At 42.9% G+C, this 22,321-nt stretch overlaps 2 protein-coding genes across 4 annotated transcripts; both read right to left on the bottom strand.

Moving 5' to 3' along the window:
• Window positions 1–644: 644 nt before the first annotated feature.
• On the bottom strand, window positions 645–13,708 carry ganabb (glucosidase II alpha subunit b). 3 transcript variants are annotated; one of them, XM_061079029.1, is made up of 25 exons: window positions 13,646–13,708; window positions 12,713–12,814; window positions 12,492–12,600; window positions 11,545–11,672; window positions 10,682–10,861; window positions 10,452–10,517; window positions 9,121–9,178; window positions 8,912–9,005; window positions 8,700–8,796; window positions 8,403–8,583; window positions 8,057–8,210; window positions 7,586–7,821; window positions 7,313–7,439; window positions 7,088–7,167; window positions 6,613–6,753; window positions 6,178–6,274; window positions 5,405–5,506; window positions 4,913–5,156; window positions 4,492–4,556; window positions 4,148–4,224; window positions 3,905–3,979; window positions 3,627–3,740; window positions 3,418–3,527; window positions 2,969–3,069; window positions 645–2,175 (listed from the first exon to the last, which is right to left on the bottom strand). In XM_061079029.1, the coding sequence occupies exons 1-25, from the start codon at window positions 13,663–13,665 to the stop codon at window positions 2,066–2,068; spliced, it is 2,868 nt and encodes a 955-aa protein (XP_060935012.1). In that variant the 5' UTR covers window positions 13,666–13,708; the 3' UTR covers window positions 645–2,065. The 3 variants fall into 3 exon arrangements, with proteins under 3 accessions (XP_060935012.1, XP_060935013.1, XP_060935014.1); XM_061079030.1 differs by lacking the exon at window positions 13,646–13,708 and adding an exon at window positions 13,108–13,617; XM_061079031.1 differs by lacking the exon at window positions 10,452–10,517.
• A 912-nt stretch (window positions 13,709–14,620) lies between these two features.
• ints5 (integrator complex subunit 5) lies at window positions 14,621–21,720 on the bottom strand. Its single transcript, XM_061079702.1, has 4 exons — window positions 21,526–21,720; window positions 20,280–20,532; window positions 16,979–18,955; window positions 14,621–16,698 (listed from the first exon to the last, which is right to left on the bottom strand). Exons 1-4 carry the CDS (start codon window positions 21,618–21,620, stop codon window positions 15,979–15,981), a joined length of 3,045 nt encoding a protein of 1,014 aa, XP_060935685.1. The 5' UTR covers window positions 21,621–21,720; the 3' UTR covers window positions 14,621–15,978.
• Window positions 21,721–22,321: the final 601 nt, after the last annotated feature.

Here is a 22,321-nt window from a genome sequence, read left to right as displayed (position 1 = left end):
ACGATTTGAAAAGTGGATTAAATAAGTATAAGTAACTAAATCTGGTTACTGAAGAACAGTAGGCTACTCAGTTACAGCCTTGAGTTACCTTTTTTCTTCAAAGAAAAATATCATTCTATCGTTACCCGATTTATTTGATATGTTTAGTTACTAGTTACTCAGTAGATTCAAATTAATTTATCCCTGCAGCATATAAAGCTGTTGATACTTACCCGTTTACCAGCAGCAACATTGATGGAGGCAATATTTAAAATCTAGTAATATTTTATTTAAAGTTTATACTTTTACTTGTAGTACTTGAGTTACTTTGTATATTCAGATCACAGAGAATATGAAAAAAATTTGTATAATAATAATTAATTAGCTAAAATTTACCCATCCTTTACCATCCACAACATTGAACAATAAATAAACAAGTTTCGCTGAGTGTAGGCTAAGTTCAATTGAAATCTGCCATGACTCAAATTTACCTGTGGTAAATGATAAAGTTAGACACAAATATATATTAATTGGGTCATTTCCAAAGAAACACTCGTTTTTCAGAGTTAAACAAATTTCCTGATGTTTTAGAAGTAAAATGTCACCTATGAACTGTTAAATAAAGTGGGTAGAGGACAAATGTTAATTCAGTCAAAACCGGAGACTTCTTTCACATTTGGTCAACTTTATTTTCACTTGGTCTCATCTTTTAAAGTACATCTGATAACTTTGACAACTGAAATCTGTTCCTTCACGTTCATTTCCACCAGTTTGAGCAATCACCAGCAAAACTGAAGCAACATGTAACTTTATAAGAAACTCAGAAGAAAAATATCCCCTGTAAAAAGGACAAAAGCCTTGACAAGATGGGATAGAAAGGTTAAAGAGCATCATTTGAACATTTATGACTCAGTTTGCATTTAAGATCAATTTTTTTAGGAAACTCAGAAGGCTTTAAATTGATAATTGCCAGTGAAATACTTTTCAAAAATTTAATGTGAACCTGCTCATTAAGATGCAAATGACACACTAGAAATCCTCGACAGTCCCAACATCAAGTTACACATGAAAATCTAAACAACTTTTACGTTCTCTCTCTTGGTCAAGTGCATTAAAAATAATCTAGTAAACAATGTTGAAAAAAAAAGAAGGAAATCCATTAACAAAGAAAGCACATCAACAGGATGATCCACACCATCAGTGGTTCAGTTCCCTGAAGTGATTCACACGGTCAAGTTTTTTTCAAAAAGAGCGGCTGAAAATCTCCTCTCTGCAGCAGCTGAACGACATGAACTATTGTGAAGCCATTATTATGAGTCACTTCCATGCACACAGATGCGTCAAGTCATTAAATCAGGGAGAGGCTAAAAGGGAAAGAAATGGCTGGGATTGGTAAGAAAGAAGATCCTTTCCGGAAAATTAGGAAACTGCGGGATGGAAGTCAAAAAGAGGATTGTTGACATTATATAAAATATGGTATAGGTAAAGAAGGTTGAGCCCTCATGGCCTTGATTGAATTGCTTGGCTTAAAAATAGAGGAATGGAATGAATGCTTGAGCAGTGATTAAGTCAGAAGCAGATAGAGGGGATCACCAGCAGGTGGAGCATGTGCTTTGAGTGTGAACCTTCTTTTTAAAAAGGCAAACAATTCCTCCTACAATGATTTTTCTTCTGAGGCAAACTAAAAAGGCAAACAAAGAAGACATCAGAACCAAAAGTGCTTGATTGTTTTCTTTCTTAAGCCCATTTGTTACAATGACGTGAATAGAGTTGCTCACTTGTTATCTTTCAGAAAAATGTTACAAAACAATTTACTATCTAGTAATAACCCTTTCTGTTACAGTGCGACTGAACAGAGGGATATGGCAGAGATGTTATGTGGCTCAGTATGACTAACAGATCTACATGGGCTTGAGTGCGTTTAAAGAAAATTTAAAACTGTATATTCAATGTGTTATGAGTGTCCTTTGTTTTCAATGATTGATATCCTGTTGTCTCGGTTTAGTTAGTCTTGGGTGTTAGTGCCCTCCTCCTCCTGTTAAATCCACTTCAGTCATTTTCTCCTCCTCCTCGCCCGTCTCCATGGTTACTGAAGCGCCACGGTCCAGGCTGCCCCCAAGTTCATGCCCGGCTTGCGGAGCGTCAACACAGACATGGACGCGTCAAACTCAAACTCAATCTGGCTCTCTTGACCATCTGCAAAGGAAAAGGAGACAGTAGAGTAGCATGGAATTACAAAGTCTTAGTAATTCTAAAGGCTCATTTAGGCTCAACATTATACAGAAACAAACAGAGCCTTCTATCCGTACACTGTGTTAATTTCATCTGTATTTGAGCACTTCTTCTGAAAGCTCTGATACGGCCAAGGAAGACATTTCAACAATGGCGGAAGTTGCTGTGGAGAGAGTTGATAACAAACTACAAGCCTCTAAGTGATGTTACTTTGCTGAGGGACAAACAGCCACTTGCTCCTTTTTCTTTAGGGGAACATTATAACACCCTCCTCGACCATCTCCATGTTGTTGTCAGAATCTCTCAACTCTTCACTGCCCTCTAGTGGATGTATTGCTTAACAACAATGGCAACTTTAAAATTCATGGAAGAATGTCATCGTTTGAAACAGGCAGATCTCTTTTCATATGAAAGAAATCAAGTTAAAATTGCCTCAAAAGGGATAGCTCACCAAAAAATGTAAACACATTTATTATCCACTCAGCACTATGCTGATGGATGGGTAGGTGAAGTGCTTGAGTCCACAAAACACTGTTGGAGTCTCAGGGCTAAACAGTGTATTATGATTCTGCTAAGTGAGTTGTCACTTGTTGTAATATTAAACTGGACAAAAAAACATTTCCAAAACAAAATGGTATAAAACCAGTTGAACTGGCTCTTGTGACATAATAACAAATTCCGTTTGCTTGTTTACAGACTCGCCTATGAATGAACTTATGATACCAAACATGTGAGAAATGCAGTGTGTAGCACTCACCAGCAGATTTCAGGGTAACCTTGCTGGGCTTACTGGCTCCCAGTATGATAACACGTTCAATCCAGGAGAGAGTAGTGAAATGGGCATCTGGAGCCAGATCACTGAAGAACAAGAGACGTGGATTTAAGAGACATTACAATCCAAAAATTAACACCTATAATGCAAATTATAAATAGTCTCACACACATAAAACACTTTAATAACACGCATTAATATTCTGATCACCTCCACCAAGGACTTAAAGGGGACTGTTGGGCCTTGATGGAGGCATGTGCCTACTGTGTGCCATTCTAGCTGTCACTGTTCTTTGTTTTTATCACAGCAACGGCACTTTTAAAGTCTCTAGTTGTCCTATTGTGTATTTATCTCTTATCATTTTGAGTTAGTGGGAAAATAAAAAGGCAAACAGTTTTCAGCTGAACAGAAAGAGGAAAGTACTCATTACTCACACAGAAGAGAGAATGTTGTTGACGAAGGAAAGCCTCCTGTGGATGAACTCCTTCTTTTCATAGTTGAATGTGTGGCCGTCGTCTATGTAGAGCTCACCCTCTGCAGTTCTCTGTCAGACAAAAAGGTCAAAACGTCAAGGATGATAATTTGCCACTTGGCATGCAGCGTGTCACAATAACAGCAGTGAGTGTGTACACGTTTGAGTTACCTGGGGGTTAAGAGCCACATACAGAGTGTACGGATCATGGTCCATGCAGGAGGAGGACCTGCGAACTCGAAGCTTCCTGGCAATAATGGAGCCACCACGCTGGAAAACAGGGATCTGGAAAAAAAAGACAGAACCTTATTTTAAAACCTGAGAATTTAAGGGAAACACCTCAAGAATTAGAAATTTTAACATTTTTAGAAAGTTGTGTTAATTATCTCCAAATAATTTCAGAAACATAGAACTTTTTAAAAGCACGTATATCTTTGTGTGCATCTTACAGAACTAATGGTGACAGGGATGTAAAGGTTCTGGGCTCCATTGTGCTTCTGGAAGGTGTTGACATCAAACCAGACCTGAGGAATAAACACAGGTTAAGATTAGATTGGACCACAGTTAAGAATATATCAATCTATAGATATATCACTGACATTAACCATTTAGATTTAACACTGCGGTTCAGCCCCCCAAAAAACTAAATGATACAGTATATTCAAGATGTTTATACCCGTGTGTTCTCTTACCTCGTCTTTACCAGGCAGGTAGGCGGTGACTCCCCTGGCTCCCTCCTCAGTAACAGGGTGCACTAACAAGTCTCTCCCTGAAGAAGAGTTTAACAACTTCAGTGAAAACACTCAACATTTTGAAAAGCATCTACCTCCGTGAAAACAGATTTAACATTTAAATTCTGGTTTGTCCTACTGTCCCTCAGCAAACAGGCCCGATTCAAATTAACACCAATAGCAAAAACATCAGTTCGGTTATTTTTGTGCAGATCAGTTAAATTTCCAGCAAAACTTGGAGGCAACTTTGATGTTTCCAGTTTAGGATAAGGACAGCGTATGAGTTTAGATGGTTTGTTTCTCACCGATCAGGAACTCGTCATCCAGAGCGAAGGTAGCGGGGTCCTGAGGATACTCCACCCACAGAGGTCTGCAACAGAGACGCACACGTGAGCAGAGTAAGATCAACACATTTATAACACGTTAATTCTGTGGGTGAGAGTGACATGGTCAATCACTTGGTGAAATCTGCAGTAAATTCTAATTAATTTCACAATGTGTTGTGAACTGGACTATTAAGCGTAACTAGATTTCAAATTAGGAGACAAGATTAGATTAGATTTAGACTAGTAATTTAATGACTTGGTCATGTGAGGCTAAATCAAAAAGCCAGAGCAAAACCAAGTACTGAAATCTGGATTTGATGAATTTCAACAAAAAAGCAGATTTTCAACTCCAGGTAAGTTCACTTGAAAGAGACAAACACTCAGTCTTCCCCGCCCTCACCTCATGACAGGTTCTCCGCTGTTGTGTGCGTGGTAGAATTGCAGGTACCAGTAAGGCAGGAGGGTGTAGCGCTGGCGCACTGCATCCCGAATTAGCGCCGTGTTCTCTGGACCAAACAGCCAGGGCTCACGGCGAGGAGTGTCCAGGTGGGCGTGGGCCCTGAAGAACGGCTGATACGCCCCCGTCTGGTACCAACGCACAAGCAGCTCAGTGCTCGGGGTCTTGAAGAAGCCACCAACGTCAGCTATGAGACAGAGAGGTTAAGAGTAAGTTAAATCTGGGTATGAAATCCCAATAGTCATGTCTTGAAGAAACATAGGCTTTCTCCATAGGTACTCAGATTTTCTTAGGACAAAATCAACTCGATAGCGTACGACAACCAATTGGATTATAAATACAAGTCTCATACTCTGAACAGAACACAAGATATACGGCTGGCATAGCTATTAAAGAGACCCAGTGTAGCAGCAAACAACGTGTGATAGTACTCACCACCACAGAAAGAGATTCCCACCAGGCCCAGGCTCAGACACATGGGGATAGAGATCTTGAGATGGTCCCACTCAGCAGCATTATCTCCTGTCCACACGGCACCTGCAGACACAAAAAGAGTGAGTTTTAATTTAGCCTTATAAATGTACCAGTAAATAATTAACTCACTGTATAAATACAAAAGCACAGTATCAGACTTTTGGATCCTTCAAATTAACTAAAAACAGAATCATTAACGCCATGTTTTTAGCCTAAATGTCCGCTTCTGAACTAGCAATGCTACTGCACACCACGTCTGCATCCTTGGGCAAGAGCATGAGTGTGGTGTGTGCTTCAACGCAGCTCCAGGGGAGAATATCAGATGACACTTGAATGTCAGAGCTTACGGACACTTCACAAATAGTTTTTTTGCATTTGAAGAAGTGAACCCCAAGTTCCTCAATTGTATTGGGTTTGGCTGCAACGCTGTTAACCCCTGAAGTGTTTACTGGACTCAAACACTTCAACAAACCCTCTATTGGCAAAGTGGTGAGTCGATAATGAGTGAATTTTCCCTTTTCTGTGAACTATCCCTTTAAGCACTCTCAGAGCTGAATCTGAACAAAACTCCAACTGCAGTTTATTCTGGCAAACACTGAATGTGACCTAAGACAATTCTATAAACAGCAAAAGTGAATCAGTAAACGAAAGCTGATACATTGATGGGTTCCCAAGAATTAAAGTAACATTTGGTCGTGTGTTGATTAAATAGTAAAAAGCAGCAAAGGACTCACCATAACGCTGTGACCCAGCAAAGAAAGCTCTGGTCAGGACAAACGGTCGCTCAACTCCTCCCGACCTCTGGATCAGACCCTCCGCTGTGGCCATTTGCTGCAGGTTGTTAATCATGATTATCGTTTTCAGAGGTATTTTTTACCAACATTATTTGATTTTTAGAGCATAGTATTAGTCTCTTAGAAAGCGGATTATGATCAATCTACAGTATTAAATGGAAAATTGAACGGTTTTGCTAACACAATGATTTGTGTTCAGCACTGTCTCTTACTGGTTTCTGCATGGTACCAACATTTTCTATAATTTTTGATAATTTTCGTGCAAAAAAACGCACAGGAACATTTAGATTCATGCATTAATACTGGCCAGAATTCATCTACGGTAAATATTTAACAGTGGAGTTCAGTTTTCCACAAAAAGCCAGATGCTCTCACCACATAGAAGCCATAGAGGTTGTGCACGTCCCGGTGCTCCCACTCTCCGTGCATTGCATCCTTGTGCATGGTGACCTCTGGCCCGTTGAAGACAGACGGTTCATTCATGTCATTCCAGGTGTACAGGTTCTCCATGGAACCCTATAGGGGACAGAGATTGTGGTTGCCTCAAGGTCAGACTAACCATATTATAAAGTCTCATCTTAAAGACATAAACAGACTTGGTAAATCTGGGCCACAGAAATTGAAAGTAGTCTTCAGTAATCTTTCAGATCCAAAAAGCATTAGAAGAAAATTGGGGCTTTAAAAGAAATACAAACGCCACTGGATGATGGACAAAAAGGGACACATAACATTTTTTGACAGGGTTTCATGATCAGCACAGTCTTTTGGAATCATTGTCTTTTATTAATCAAAGCCGTGTAAGAGTAACAGCCAATATGCTTATCATGTGGGAAGTGGTCTCTAGACTCACCTCATACTGGTCGTAGGCAAACATGCTGGCCCACCAGGCCCTCATGTCTGCACGGGTGAAATCCGGATAACCGGCGCTACCTAAAGGACAGCATCCGTCCCAGGAAAAGAGAGGAGGAACAGAGAGAGGATAGATATATGGAATATGTTTCTCACAGAATATATAATTTGTAATTTATATTTAAAAAATAGTTTTGTGTTTGATGCAGAGCAGTCAGTCCCTTACCAGGCCAGCACCAGCCCTCATAGTCTCCACCATCTTTATTCTTGATGTAGAAACTCCGAGAACGTATTTCATTATGGATCTTGTAGTTGCTGTCTACTTTGATATGAGGGTCCACAATGGCCACCATCTAGAAAAAATAAATCATTTTAAAAAGGAGATGGAGCAGAGAGTCTTGACAGTGTCAACATCTTAGAAGAAAGCCCACGAAGCTGTGGAGGCCAACAATCGATTGCTTGTACAGTGATGCTGGATTATTCATCACAAAGTATGTACCTTGCGTTTCTTGTCCATGATGCCCTGCAGCATTTCCTTTGGAGTCGCAAACTTGTGTGGATCCCAGGTGAAGTAGCGCTTCCCGTCTGTGTGCTCAATATCAAGCCAGATGAAGTCATAGGGGATGTCGTGCTCATCAAAGCCTGTATCTACCGCCTGCACATCCTCCTGGTCATTGTAGTTCCAGCGGCACTGGTGGTAGCCCAGGGAAGTCAAGGGAGGGAAGGACTGGGTTCCTGAAGGGTCACAAGAAAGTGAGTGCAGGAAGAGGAGTGAGGACTATAGTCAAAATATGATACCCCATTGGACAACAACTTAACAATAGTGGTTTCAGGTAGTAAAACATTAATCTACATTAAATAACTTGATTATTTTGTTTTTAACTGAGCCAATCAAACCTTTTTCATTGACAGTCTTAACCTGAGCTTTGAGAGAAAAGTAAACAAAACAACAGATTGTTGATCTGCCTACCTGTCAGGGAGGCATACTGAGAGAAAACATCCTTGGGTGTTGGTCCAAGCATAATGAAGACGTCAATGATGCCGCTTTCAGAGATCCAACGCACATCCGTCTGTGGAGTCTCACTGGAGCCCTGAACATAATCCAGCATTTTCCCAAACACAGTCTGGGGAGAGACAAAGCAGGTGGACAACAAAAATCAAAAATTTGAACATGACAGACAGTTTCCACAGTCTTTTTTTAAAAAAACTCTGCCCCAGGAACCAAGTTAAGTTCCTGCAGTCAAAGTTAAAATTCCTTTGTTACTAAAGAGGGTCCAAGGCTGTACTAGAAGGTTTTTGCAGTGGAAAAGACAAACCTTTCCAGCTGTGTTGGAGCTGATGTCCACCCAGGTTTCAGCAGCATTGAGCCAGAAGATGCCTGTGGTCCGCTGGGCATTGTGAGCCAACATAACAGGGACGGCCCCGTAAAGGGCCATAGGATTATACAGCTCATACTGGAACACATCCAGGTTGTAGAGCCGATATGGATCTCCATTACTGGAACACACAAACACACATGGTCAGCGCCGTTCACTTTACATGTAATAAGTAACATGGAAGAAAACTCCATATTCATTTTGAATGAGAAATATGACTTGTGTGTTGTCACTCACTCTGTTGTTTTGAGCCTGAGGGTGTCAGCGTGTTCTGGGATGCCGTAGACATGCTCCACCCCCGGCAATGAGAAGTCTAAACTAACAGCAGATGGACCTATAGGAGATCAACCAATTATATGTGAGAGAAATGCAAAGTAAAAAGTTGATTTGTCTAAAAAAGATGTTGCAACCACTAAACAATCCAACAGGTAGATATCATTATGACTCACCATTAGGTTTGCCGTCCGAGTGCGACTTAAAGGTTTCCTCCCACATCCCATCTTCTACCTTCTCTTCTTCTGCTTCTTTTTCTTCTTTTGCGGTCTAGAAAGACAAGCATGAAGAACCGTCTTATACACAAGGAGATTGAGAAGGAGATACAGGGAAGAAACTTTGTCTTCTAAATAAGAGTGGTAGAGGAAAATAAATGATATGGTACCTCGGCCTGGTTAGCCGCATCAGCCTCTTCTTTCTTCTCAGCCTCTGGCTCTGCTTGACTGCTCCGTGGCACAGAGAATGAAGGGAGAGGTGAGGAAGGGGGGAGAAAAAGACAGATTAGTCCCACTGACAATTTTTTTTTTTTTTAAATTTTAAAATGTATTTCTTTATATATTTATAAAAAAATAATAATCAAGTTATCTTGCTAAAGTGGCAACTAATGGGAGTATGGTCAAACTATGATAAAAGGAAAACGATGTACAGAGGGAGGTTGGTGTCTGCCCTCTGACTCAACACTAAAAACTATCATGTTCACTACAAGGCCTTGGATGACAAAGGGACTGAGCAACTCCCTGCCTTTTGGCTATTTCAAGCTTGGCCTCATGAGGCAGGAGCTCTAGAGGCGGCGGCATCTGCACCTAACTGCATAGAGAAAAAAACAACTGAAACCCTGGGAATCAAACATGCCCAACTGCATTCCAGGCCTTAGTGTAGCACCAAAAAACCTTTACACAAGCCTGGAACTGTGAATATTTTTGGTAGACACAGACAGCTGTAGACGCACACATGCATGAGGCAATGGTGACGACGTTCTTTTACTGTACTCTAAAAAGGTAAAATGTCCCCAATTCAAGGATGTTTAACACCTTACAAAGAGGCAAAAATAAAAACATAACCAAAAAGAGATGTTGCTGGTGGGTTTGGCAAGTCAACAGCGATGTCTGAGAATTAAGTGAAACCTATCTGGTAGGACACAGACTATATAAACACTCAGCACTAGAATCATTTTCAGCTATCGCGGTTAGCTCTCTCCGTTAACTGTGCAAGCGTAACTCACAGTTTCAACATAACTGTTCAAAAGACTCATTTAAGCAGGTGCAGTGTTAGATCAGTTTATTAGACGAGCTGCTGAAGTGACACTGAAGGTGTGCGAGAGATTTAGTTAATCCGACACATTTAAGTCAGAGCTAAACCTGAAGCACACGCTGCAGCGTAATCTTCACGTGAACGTGCTTTCTGAAGATCACATTTTTTTCTTCGTTTCATAAAATAAAACATTTTTTCATTTGTTTCTGTCATCAATTAATTGATCCGTTAGAAAAAAACTTGACAAGGACAACAACAATCAGGGACTAATTAACTGAATCCTGGATCAAATCAAACACTGCCACGCACTCACTCACCCACACCCCTCTCTTTCACTTGCACTCGCACTCATTGGAGGGTAATTACAGAACTTGGTGTGATGGGAGTCCCTAGATTATATGTCACTACTGGCAGCATTGGCAAGACGAACAGAATACACACTTACAAATCTTTAAGAATCTTTACCTAGTGAATACCCTCTTGATATTATCCCACACGCTAGCCACTGTGCTAGTTACTTTATAGGAGAAACTAGGATGATAGGGAAAAGAGGACAGAACAACGTGTCAGAGACAATACTCAAAAAATAAACCATTTAATGGGAACAAAAATAGAAATCATCCACTGAGTGGAAACGTTGATAAAAAACGAGAGGGCTGGTATTTGTAAACGTGTGTGCATGCGTGGTTTCTCACGTGTCCTTGCGCATCCTCAGGTGCTCGAACGCCAGCAGGCCGCGTGAGTTCAGCGACATCAGCACTTCATGTCCCTCCATGATGTCCAGTCGAAAGGGCTGGGCGCTAACGATGACCCTCTGAGACTCCAGCCCCAGGGACAGCACCACCCCGTTCTCGTCCTGAGACAAGAGAGACAGGCTGAGGCAGAGATAGGAAGAAGGGAGGAAGAGAGTGTCAAGAGAGGATTCACTTTTGATATGAACAACAAATACCAAAAGAAAGAAAAATGGAAATGTCTTTTATAATTGGTCCTTCATCTTTACCAAACATGTTAGTGCTTATATCAAACCCAACTGAAATCATACTCAACGTTCAGGTTGGACATTGAAATGAGATTGGCATATAGAAGAGAAATGGTGAGCGCTCTTTCAAATGGCCTCCTTCATTATAAAAATGTATATTCAGAGTTTCCGTACCCATATGCTTGAAACCTTTACAGTCGATTTATGCACCATAGGTAAAGAGAAAAACATGCGTTTCCTCACACTATTTACAGTCAACTAAAATGTTCTAGAGTCCCCCTCCCCCCTGGCCAGCCAGTTATGCTGCTGAGGCAGCTAAATGGAATTCCATCATCATTAAGATTATTATTTAATTCCCCCAGTGATCCTGCCTTTTCTTCACCTTTTTTAAAACATCTCTTCTCATCAAAACAGAAGCAGCAGGAGAAAAGTGTGGGTTTTAGCTACATGAATGAAACTGACAATGACAGGAACCAATACAGATTGTCAACTTTGCCTCCTGACCTCCAATATCAAAACCTCCACCCCCCCCCCCCCCCCCCCACACCACACAGTCACCCACTCTAATGGGAGACTTACGGCTCCGTGGGCGGTTCCCTGATGAGCACGTCTGGGACCTCGTAGCGAGGCTTCAGCGGCTTCAGCTCGTTGATCTTCACCCTCGTTATGTTTCCCTGGAGACGGTAGAGCTCGAGCAACAGACGCACCTGAGAGCCAAACACAGAGAGAGGGGGAGCAAGGGTAGAAAGAGATGTGAGGGGGGATCGTGAGGAGGCAAAGGGGGGCACAGAGAGTTTCATTATTATCTTATAAACACTTAAGCAGAGGTTGGCAAAGGGCCACGAGGTTCATTATCACCTCAACATTCAAAGCATAATGGACGTGTAGTTTTGCAATAAATTGCATCAACATTAAGCTTAAAAAAAAGGATTCTATATATATGTCGTATTTCTTTGAGCACATTATTTAGTGGCCTGGGTGTCCAACTTTGAACACATTGTAAAGAGTAAGTAATGTAAAGCCACTCCAGAAAAGTAATGCTACCTCAGCAATGACTCAAAACCCAAATGTACTGGAGGTCTTCACGACATAAAAAAGGAACTTTGGTGTAAACCCGATATTAAAATATAGGTGATTTTGCAATTCAGTTTAACTGTTATAATAACTCAACGTGCTTTGATTTTTGTAATTGAGAATAATATACTGTTACGATAAATGTAGAGCTGGAAAAGAGCTTTAAGTTGATATTAACCATTTTTTCGAGTCCCCCAAGAAAGTTCATACTTCGTTAGCCCATATCTCCCTTAATTAAGATCCAAGATATATAATACTTGGTTCTGTTGGTTTCTCATGTGACAAAATCACTGCAAAAATATTGAATAAAGATCTTTGACGCAAGAGATGGAAACTGAGGAGGATAATGCACATAAGAAGACACCTCGCGAGAAGTGCTCCATAGTCAGTGCCTGATCTGACTGGAAACCAACACCCATCCAATGTGATCTGCCTTTCAGAGTGAGACCTACCTTGTTGTTGTCATTGATGAGCTGCAGAGTGAGCCTGGTGTTGGTCAGCTCCATAGTCTCCAGCAGCGCTCGGTACGGAGACTCACCGGGCTTCAACGCTCGCTGACGCCTGTGCAACATTAAGGACCGAGCAAAGTCACCAGGTTGTTCTTAGATTTTTAATTCAGAAAAAACCCAGTGAGTACAATGAACTATTGTTCTCCCCATCATTTTGCACTCACTTGCAGAAGGAACTCTGGTCACAGGTCTTGAAGTTGCCCTTGTCCACAGCCCAGGTCCCACTGAGGCACACGGCCAGCCACAGCACGAAGACACACGCCATCCTATAAAGTGACATGAGGGAGAGGGGCTCAAATTAGAAGACGATTTGGCTGCAACCAGGTCCGCTCCGCAATTCAATGATTCACATTTGGTTGAGCAATGGCCGAGTCCAACTACAACATATATTCAGGGGTTATACAACACACACACACACACACGGACTTTGATCTTTCCGAAGGCAAAATGTCTTCAACAGAGAGACAGCGCCAGAAAATGTCAGAGGCTGCAAACTGAACCATTTCCCGTTTCGTCGACCTGCTGCAGCTGAACTGCGCATTTACTAACATTAACTTACATTTACTAAGATTTAAATCCGGATCCAGAGTTTCTCATGTAACACGATGAACCTGCAGATCTCCCCAGCCCTCGCTCTCCTGTCACAGCCGGGGCGACGCGATGAGCCGGTAACGACGCCAGGGGACAGCGTTAGCTAACGTGTCGGCTAATGTCAGCTAGCTCGCCTTAAATCGCTATTTTGAAAACATTACCACAAAATGGAAGTATACGTCCTGAATGATGCAGCAGCGGCGTATCCGTGCTTTATATTCCCATTCGTCCCAGTGTCCGAGGGGCTGTGGTTGTTTCGCCCGCTAGAGGCTTCAGGATGTCAAGCTAGTTGTCTGTCTGTCAAGCCGCTAATTCAATTGAAGGGGATCGAGGCTTTTCCTCCATGATTTTCCGCCCTAGCGGCCGTTAAACCCCCGGAATGTCCCGTCCGCTGACTCGTTTACCGAGTGTGAACCCGGAGCAACGATCCCCGGCTTCCTCTGAGCTGATAACCTGTCGAACACTCGATAATCCCTCGATGAAAGAGCGGAACCGCTTTGTCTTACCTCTCAGTGAAGGAGGCCATCTTGATTAGCCTCCCGCTTGACTCCGCCCATTTCAGTTCGTATCAAAGATCGTTAACTTAAGAGAGGCCTCACTACGGAGCTACTAAAACACTATATAAAAGATCGATGATAAGATTATTTATACTTTATGATAATATTATTTTAAGGCATTTAAAGATTTTAATCTCTGTGTTATCTTTCAATCTGTTGATAAAGGATATGTGTGAACTCCGTATGAATGGATGACACGTCATCTCCGCCCACCAGTCAGTGAAGGGCACACAGTTGCTCAGATTTCAACCAATGCAACGTGCAGGAGCTAAACACACTTTCACTGCACTTCAGAAACCACGTCACACAAACCGCTGTCCCTTCAACAGCCAGAGTTAAGAAACGACATGTTTACAATATTCTAGAGCTACTAACTAATTTGTATTGTCACCATCAATCAATTAGTGTCCTGGAAAGCAATGTAATGTCAGTAAACTTATCTTGTCTTTCTGTTTTTATTCTTTCTACCTCAATATTTTTTATTTTATTCTATTGTATTGTATTTTATTGTATTTTATTGTATTTTATTGTATTCAAATATACCGGCTGCTATGACGACTTAATTTCCCTTCGGTGATGAATAAAGTTATCTATCTATCTATCTATCTATCTATCTATCTATCTATCTATCTATCTATCTATCTATCTATCTATCTATCTATCTATCTATCTATCTATCTATCTATCTATCTATCTATCTATCTATCTAAACGTCTCGCTTCCTCTCTTATCAAGGCGAACAGTTCAAGAATTTAAAAAATAGAAATAGGAAACCTAGAAACGATCAGAATAAAATATATAATAATAAAGGTACAGATAAAAATAGATTTCCATATTACTGTGTGGGAATTGTTTTCAGGCAGTCTTCCAGATAAAGAGTCACAAGCTAGTGGAAAACTTTTAATTCGTTTTTTCAACCTCATAGTCAACATATATAAAATCAGTAGACATCACATGATTAAAGCTTTTTCATGAAGATGTGTCTTAAAGGGATAGTTCACCAAAAGATGAAAATTCACTCATTATCTACTCACCACTGTGCAAATGGAGGGGTGCACAAAACACTTTGGGAGTTTCATGGGTAAACAGTGTTGCAGCCAAATCCAATAAAATGAAAGTAACTGGTGATCGATTATTTAAAAGAAGGAAAAAAAAATCTAAAATGCCTCCAGAAGGCTAGGGGAGGATCATAGAGGATATTTAGGCTCAAAATATGATGTAAATAACAGTTTCAAGTGGAATATGAATGCCGGTGCTTACAGACACTTGGATAACACCATAGGAACAGTATGGAGTCATTGTATGTTTTTTGCCATTTGCCATGTTTTTATGTTGGTCGCGATTTATTCAAATGTATTTGGGTTTGACTGCAATGCTGTTTGCTCCTAAAACTCCAGAAGTGTTATGTGGACTCAAACACTTCACCCACCCTTCCATGTACATAGTGGTGAGAAGTTAATGAGTGGATTTTCATTTATCATTCCATTTAAGAAGTGAGATAACAAGTCAAACAGTCATCAACATTTCTGTTTGTTTAATCTTTAACATTGTTTTGCATTCGTTGTCATGATATAGCATCTTTTGTTTCACAAGATTATACATGCATCTACTTGTGATTAGATTTGAAAGTGTATTCCTTTATATTTAGCAAATGCTCTTTGCTGTTTTAAGCCAGAATAAATAAAAACAAAATAAATCAGAGGGAAGAACCACCTCCCTGTGATTTAGTGCTTTGTGTTTAAAAATGGCTGGAAACCACTAACCAAGAGGACATACGTAAGGCATTGAATGTGGTAATAACAGACTTTGAAATCATAAATTACCCTTTCAGCACCAACAAGGATGCTTAGTTCAAGACGTTTTTCAGGAACATATTTATTTTGAAAAGTGGTTGAAATAACATTTTGCACATACAACAAGAGATGCAAGCGATGGTTGCAGCCTTGATAGACATGGGCAATCATACAAAACTATCTATAAAATTATGTTTTATTCTCTAAACCAAAATGACAAAAGAAGTCTTTTTGTGTAGCGCACACTCTGTATTAACACAATAAACAGAGCATGTGTGCCATTTTGCTTGTCCCAGTCTCTGTCTCACAATCAATTTTAAAGTCAAAAAATTATGGTACAAAAGGAACACACACAGACACAATTACACACACACAAACTCTACTTGTATGAAACTGAAGTACGGTGGTAGCAACTTTGCAGTCCGCTCTTGGAGCAGTGTAACACAGTTTTCCATCTATTTTTCTTCACTGTTTTCTCCCTACTTCACTTTAGAGCTGGAACCGCCAGCACAGGTGTCCTAATCTATCAATGTTTTTATGCAGGACGCTGTGAATCGGCGCCACGTATCTCGCCACATCACCGTCCCGTGAGAAATCCCTGCAGAACAGGCCCTTCTCTGAGCTGAAGACAAACTTCTGGGGCATTGGTCCATTGCCTCTCACATACTCCCACACAGCCAGGAGGAGCAGCCGCACCTCGAAGGGAGTGAGGTGGGGGAAGGCTTCGTGGACGTTGGCGAGCACAGGAGGCAGGAGCTGGCCCTCTCCCATGCAGGACACCAGGAGGCAGGAGGCTTGGAGGTGCCACGGGGAGTCTGTGGATGACATCTCGCGGGACGCCTCCCAGTGGGCCAGCAGAGTGGCCAGGAGGCCTCGGAGCACAGCCGAGCAGTAGCAGAGAGCCGGGCGTCCAGCTGCCACCACCTGTAGTAGAGGGAAAATCACTGGGTGGGCCTCAAAGCAGCGCCGAATGTGGATGTCTCGCTCCACCGTGGTGCGGGCGTGCTCCTCCGGGGGCCAGGACAGCTCCCCATTGGCCACATCCGGACACACGTTTTCCACCAGGGTGATTGCGACGACTTTGGCTGCCTCAGCGTTGATGGGCGACGGCTCCTCGGGGTCAGATGGGGGTCGTGAACCGTTGATAGATCCGTTGAGACCATAGGAGCTGCAACACTGGACTACGACAGTCAGAAGAGTCTGGACGTTCTACAGAGAGAGGAAATGACATATTTTCAGTCTTTTCTGTTGCAACACATCAGACCCAAAATACACATAATCACAATTCTTATACAAATAAGTGATTGCATGAATTATCTTTATTTTTTTAAATTTTCAAGTACTTTTGAAGTGTGGGAATCACACAAATCAATATATTTGCAGTGTTTAAAATATACAGAGTTGATCACCTACCTTTAACTCCACCCAATACCAGAGAAATTGAAATAAGAAATTGCACAAAATGTAGCTTTAACTTTGTCCAACTCACCTGGATGACCCTAGATGGTTCAAGCAGCTGTGTTGCAGTGCGGACCTTCAAGCCCTTGCCGATTACCCCAGCATGAAATACGGACCACACGCTACCAGAGAAGTTGACGGTGGTGCCAAACCGACAGTTGATGTCTAGCAGCGAGGCTCCGACGTCGGGGGACACAGAGGGGGCAGGCAAAGGAGCTCCAGACATGTCGGCGATCTGACCTCCAAACAGCTCAGCGTTGCCTTTATGCAGCGCTCCCTCAACCAGCTGCTGGAGCACCGCCTTCAGAGTGAGCGGGGAGTACGCCGCTAAACGGGACAGGAGCAGGACCGCACAGTTCACCGCCTCACCAGCCTGTCCAACATCTCTCCCCACCGTTCCAGCCTCTCCTCTTCTCCGCAGTGCCAGAAAGAAATAAGTGACGGCAGCACGGGACAGCAGGAGCAGGTGTGCTGGCGAGGAGGTGCGAGGGAGGGGGCTGCAGGACAGGAGGCGCACTGTGGCATGAGATACAGCCGGGTCACCGTGGAGAAGGAGTGGACCGAAATCATGGAGGTATACTGAGACCGCTGAGCCCATCTGGATGGCCATGGAGGACTGAGCACCGGCTGATCCTCTTCTCTCCTCATCCTGACTCTGGATGGCTGCAGCCAGGTTAAGCAGCAGCTGCCTCAGCTGCCGGGGCCCCAGGATGTGTGTGTGGATCTGGGCCACACAGCGAGTCACTGCGGCGGGAATGAGTCCCGCCATGCAGGAGGAGAGCGTGGTGTGAAGCTGCCAGGCCAGAGCCAGCTCCTCTGGGTTACGGGCCTGTGTGAGGAGCTGGCAGAGGGCCTCGGTGGCCACGCGGGGACCCCCATAGACTGAGAGCAGACACAGAAGCTGGTGCAGCCAGAGATGACGTTTTCTCTCCAGGCGCAGCGTCTCAGCACAGAGCTCACCCACATGAGACTGCAGCTCCTCCAAGAAGGGGATGACCCTCTGAGGTTGAGGTGAAGCGGAGTGATGGGATTTTCCTTCCGCTCCATCTGAGCGGTTGAAAACCAGTTTATGCAGATGCAGAAGCAGCATCTGGAGGAGGCGATCACAACCTTCTCTGACTCCTTCATGAGGGGAGGGTGTTGGGCCAGATATGATGACAGAGGCTGGAGTCGCCGTGTCTGCCAAAAAACGGAGGACGCGGGCCCCTCCTGAGGGACTCTGGCTAATGAGATGGACAGCAAGGCCCAGCATGTTATCCAGTTCCTCTCTGGGGAGGCCCTGCAGCAAGGCCTGCAGCTGGAGTAGGACAGGGGGGCGTAAGAGCTCTACCAGCTCTGCAGACACAGCACCAAAGAGGTTGGGCGACATCGCAGCCAGCTGCAGCAGAAATGGTACTGCAGCTCGACGAAGCTGAGGGGAACTCTCCCAGGAGGTGGAGGATGAAGTGGGAGAAAGGGGGCTTGATGGACTCAGGCTCTCCTGGAACATCCTGAGGAGCTCCTTCCTGATGCTGTCTGAGTGATGCGCTGCGAGGTGCCCTAGGATTCCCACCACTGAGCCAATTTTAGGAACTCTGCTTCCTTTATCCACTCCCATCACCATTAACCCTTGGTCCTTGGCACCATGAGAGCAGAAGTCTTTGAGTCCACATGCCAGGACTCGGCTGATGATAGTACCCGGGAAGGCAGACCCAATGTGAGCCACCACCCAGTCAAAATGTGGGGAGTGCTGAACCGAGGTGTCCAACAGTGCATCCACACAGGCATCAGGACACCACGCCAGCATGGCCGCCAAACACTGTGAGTAGGCCTCCATGAGGGACCGGGTGGCAGCACAGGACATCCAGAGCTGGAGCAGCTCATTGAGGCTGGAGGAGTGGGGGGCCACTCTGCGGCCAGCATGCTTACTGCTCAGCTGCCCCAACAAGTCCACAGCCCAGGAAGACACCAGGGGCGCCCAGGCCCGGGGGTTCAGCCGGATGAACTCCAACAGCACGCCATGGACCTCCTACAGACAAACAGAAGGAATTTAGAACATTTTCCAAAGAATTTCATAAATTTTTCTATATTTTAATTGACTTTGACCCCTTTGTTTTGCGCAGGGCTATGAAGGGGTAGGGTTGTCCCATTTCTCTATTTGTTGAAAGGGGGGGCGGGCATGCAGCCCTTGAAACACCCTTTCACCCAAAGTGTATTCAGGACCCCCCTCAAAACGAGAGGTTAGATAGAAATTCCCGAAGCAACTCAAGATGGCGACCGGTACGGGTAAAATGTTCATAAATGTTAGTATGAAATCTTGCTTAATAACTATGAGCTAATGAAAATGTCATGGAATCGCTGTGACAACTGTTTCAAGGTTGTTTGTTACTCCAGAGTCTCATATATGAAGTTTGAAAAAAAACTTCACCACTCATGTGATTATGTTTTCAGTGTAGGGAAGAAGTTTCTATTGATGGGATTAACGTTATATTGAAATAAATATATTGAAATTAACACGCTGACTGATCAATAGATTAATCTGTGCCGTTTGACCTGTAGTTGTCAGATCTCTCACTTTTTCAATGTTTGTCAAGTATGTTGATATTGTTTATCACTGTAATAATGTTGGTTAGCTGCTGATGACATAGGGAGTGGTGTCTCAATTCCTCCCTTGCAGCTCTGTTAAGGAGGGGGCACTCCCAGTGAGGGCACTTCATATCTAGGGGTAGGGCCAAGGGAGAAGAATCGGGAGAGGGCGTAAATATGATGCTCTTCTATACAAATACACCTCACTTGATGGATGCAAGCAAATATTAATCAATCAATCAATCAATCAAATTTGATTTGTATAGCCCATATTCACAAATCACAATTTGTCTCATAGGGCTTTAACATGGTGTGACATCCTCTGTCCTTAACCCTCAGCAAGAGGAAGGAAAAACTACGAAAAACCCTATAACAGGTAAAAATACGTAGAAACCTCAGAGAGACACATGTGAGGGATCCCTCTCCCAGGACAGACAGAAGTGCAATAGATGTCAAGTGTAGGAAAACATAATTGGGATTAAAGTTTTTAGCAGCATCGATGAGGGTAAACATTTTGAAGGATAACTTCAATACTATATGTCAAGCAGTCCTGCTGCAATCATGGTCACTGGTCAGCAGCAAGATCACAATCCGGCATCAAGATGGGATCCACTATAGTCCACAGTCATTGTCCACTGCTGCCAGTTAGGATCCATCATCAGCCGCCGCCTCGGTCGTGGTCCACCACCATCCGATGCCAACGCGACAAAGGATCCTCCATTACCACTACGATATAATATTTCTTTTTTTTCACATGTATATCCCACCTTTATGATGTCCTCCAGATTGGAACTGACTCCAGCGCTGGCCTCCCCCCCGGTCTCCAGGTTGTGCAGGAAGGCGGACACATGTTCGTCGTACACCCCCCTCAGATGCTCCAGTACGGCCCCCCGACAGGCCGGGACCGAGCGCAGCAGCCGGACAGCACAGCGGGCGTGTTCCCGCACACTGAGCTTCCGGCCCTGAACGGTGTCAACGCCACTGATAAAGGACTTGATTTCCTGAGAGAGCTCCTGGGCACTAGATGAAACACAGATATGATGAGTAAAGGTATGAACAGAGTTGTGTTTTTCTGTAATGTATTTATGCAACATTAACAACAAGAAAGACAGACATACACATAGTAATTTGAAGGCCTACAACAAACAATTGTGTTTGTTATTGATTATTTTGTCCTTTAATTGATTAGTCTTTGAAGTGTGAAACAGTGGGGAAGGTACTATTGAGTATATATGTATAATATATCTTTTAAGTTGTTAGACAATCACTATCTAATGAATACATTTTCTCTCTAGTGCCTAGTCAATCAAATACCGAAGCTCTAATATACCTCAAACAATAAGATGTGCAGCAATTTGAGTGAAATAGACAAAATATAATAATAAATAGTTTGACAGATGATTAACAATGAAGTTATTTATTGTGCTACAATGACAAATGCTGTCAACAACTTTTCAAATATCAAATTTTGGTGGTTTTGATGCTTTAAACGGTTTTATATCTTTATCAACTCAATATTGTGGTTTCTGGGTATTGAGTTTGGCAAAGCAAATATTTTACTGACGTCACTATGAGGGATCTCTGACGTTGTGACAGTTGTTTATCAATATTTTCTGACAACTTAAGAAGATGATTATATTAACCAGAAAGGTTATAGCAACTATATATATTAGTGAACTATCTATACAAATGGAAACGATACTTCACTGAAGCCAAAAAAAATATATTCAATCTATAAACTTTATCTAACAAACTTAACATTAACATTTGTAATATTTGGCTTTTCCAAATACGGTTGTTGGTTGTTTTAGTCTCTGACATGTCAGGATGGTAACACAGCTTTTCTATCAAACCTTCATTCGACTATGTGCATAATGGATCATCTGATGAATACTGTCTTCATGTGGTGACTCTACAGATCCACCCGGTGTCAGATCGTCTTCCACAGACATGAAGCAGCACCATACAGCCTATGAGCCGCACAGTGTGTGACGGCTCCTCCACAGCACTCACCTCAGGCTGCTCTGCGGGCTGAGAGTGTGCGAGCTCTGCATCGCTTTCAGCGGACTCCCGTCGAACACCACAGACATCGCTTGGTCCTTTAACATCAAGGCGTCACATTCACCTTCGACGTCAACAATTGAGGCTGTTTTTGTTAGTTTTTCTGTCCGATATCGGATCACTAACACGGCGACAGGGCGCAACAAAGCCGGAAGATGGGACTTCTTCGTTGCCAACAGAAGACACAGGTCAGTGGCGTCACTGTCGACACCTAGTGGTGGGGACTTCATTACTCCACCGAGGAGGCTGTGTTCTCATCTCTGCTCCGTTTATTTGTTTGTTTGCATCTCGATGTTTGAATTAAACAATCAAGCTTTTGTTGACTCATTCCTTTGCTATTCACATCCAGTTTCATTTTGAATATCAACACCCTGTTGTGGCCACTTGTAAAGGCTAGCCTCAATAGGAAAAACATGAAATATATCCGTGAAACCCTGATCTGTTAATTGTTCTTTCGACCTGACAAATTTGATCTCATGTTAAATTGCAGAGGTCTCCAACAGGGGGTCCGCGAAATCTTTGGTTGATAAGACAATTTTTTTAATTTTTTTTCACGAATTTAAATGTCTTTCAATACACATTAACATGCATCCAACATATTGTGAGGCTGATTTGACCCTCTGCCTGACAACCTCCATCCATCCAAGATTAGATAAGTTGTGTGCTACCCATCAGGGTCCGACATCTCACTAATGTGGGAGTATGTGTGCCATCCACAGATAGCTTGAGGATTCACTGTCTCTTCTAC

This window comes from Limanda limanda, chromosome 10, assembly GCF_963576545.1.
Source record: "Limanda limanda chromosome 10, fLimLim1.1, whole genome shotgun sequence".
NCBI classification, from domain to species: Eukaryota; Metazoa; Chordata; class Actinopteri; order Pleuronectiformes; family Pleuronectidae; genus Limanda; species Limanda limanda.
Note: the sequence above shows the minus strand (reverse complement) of the source record. Positions and strands in the feature narration are given on the sequence as shown.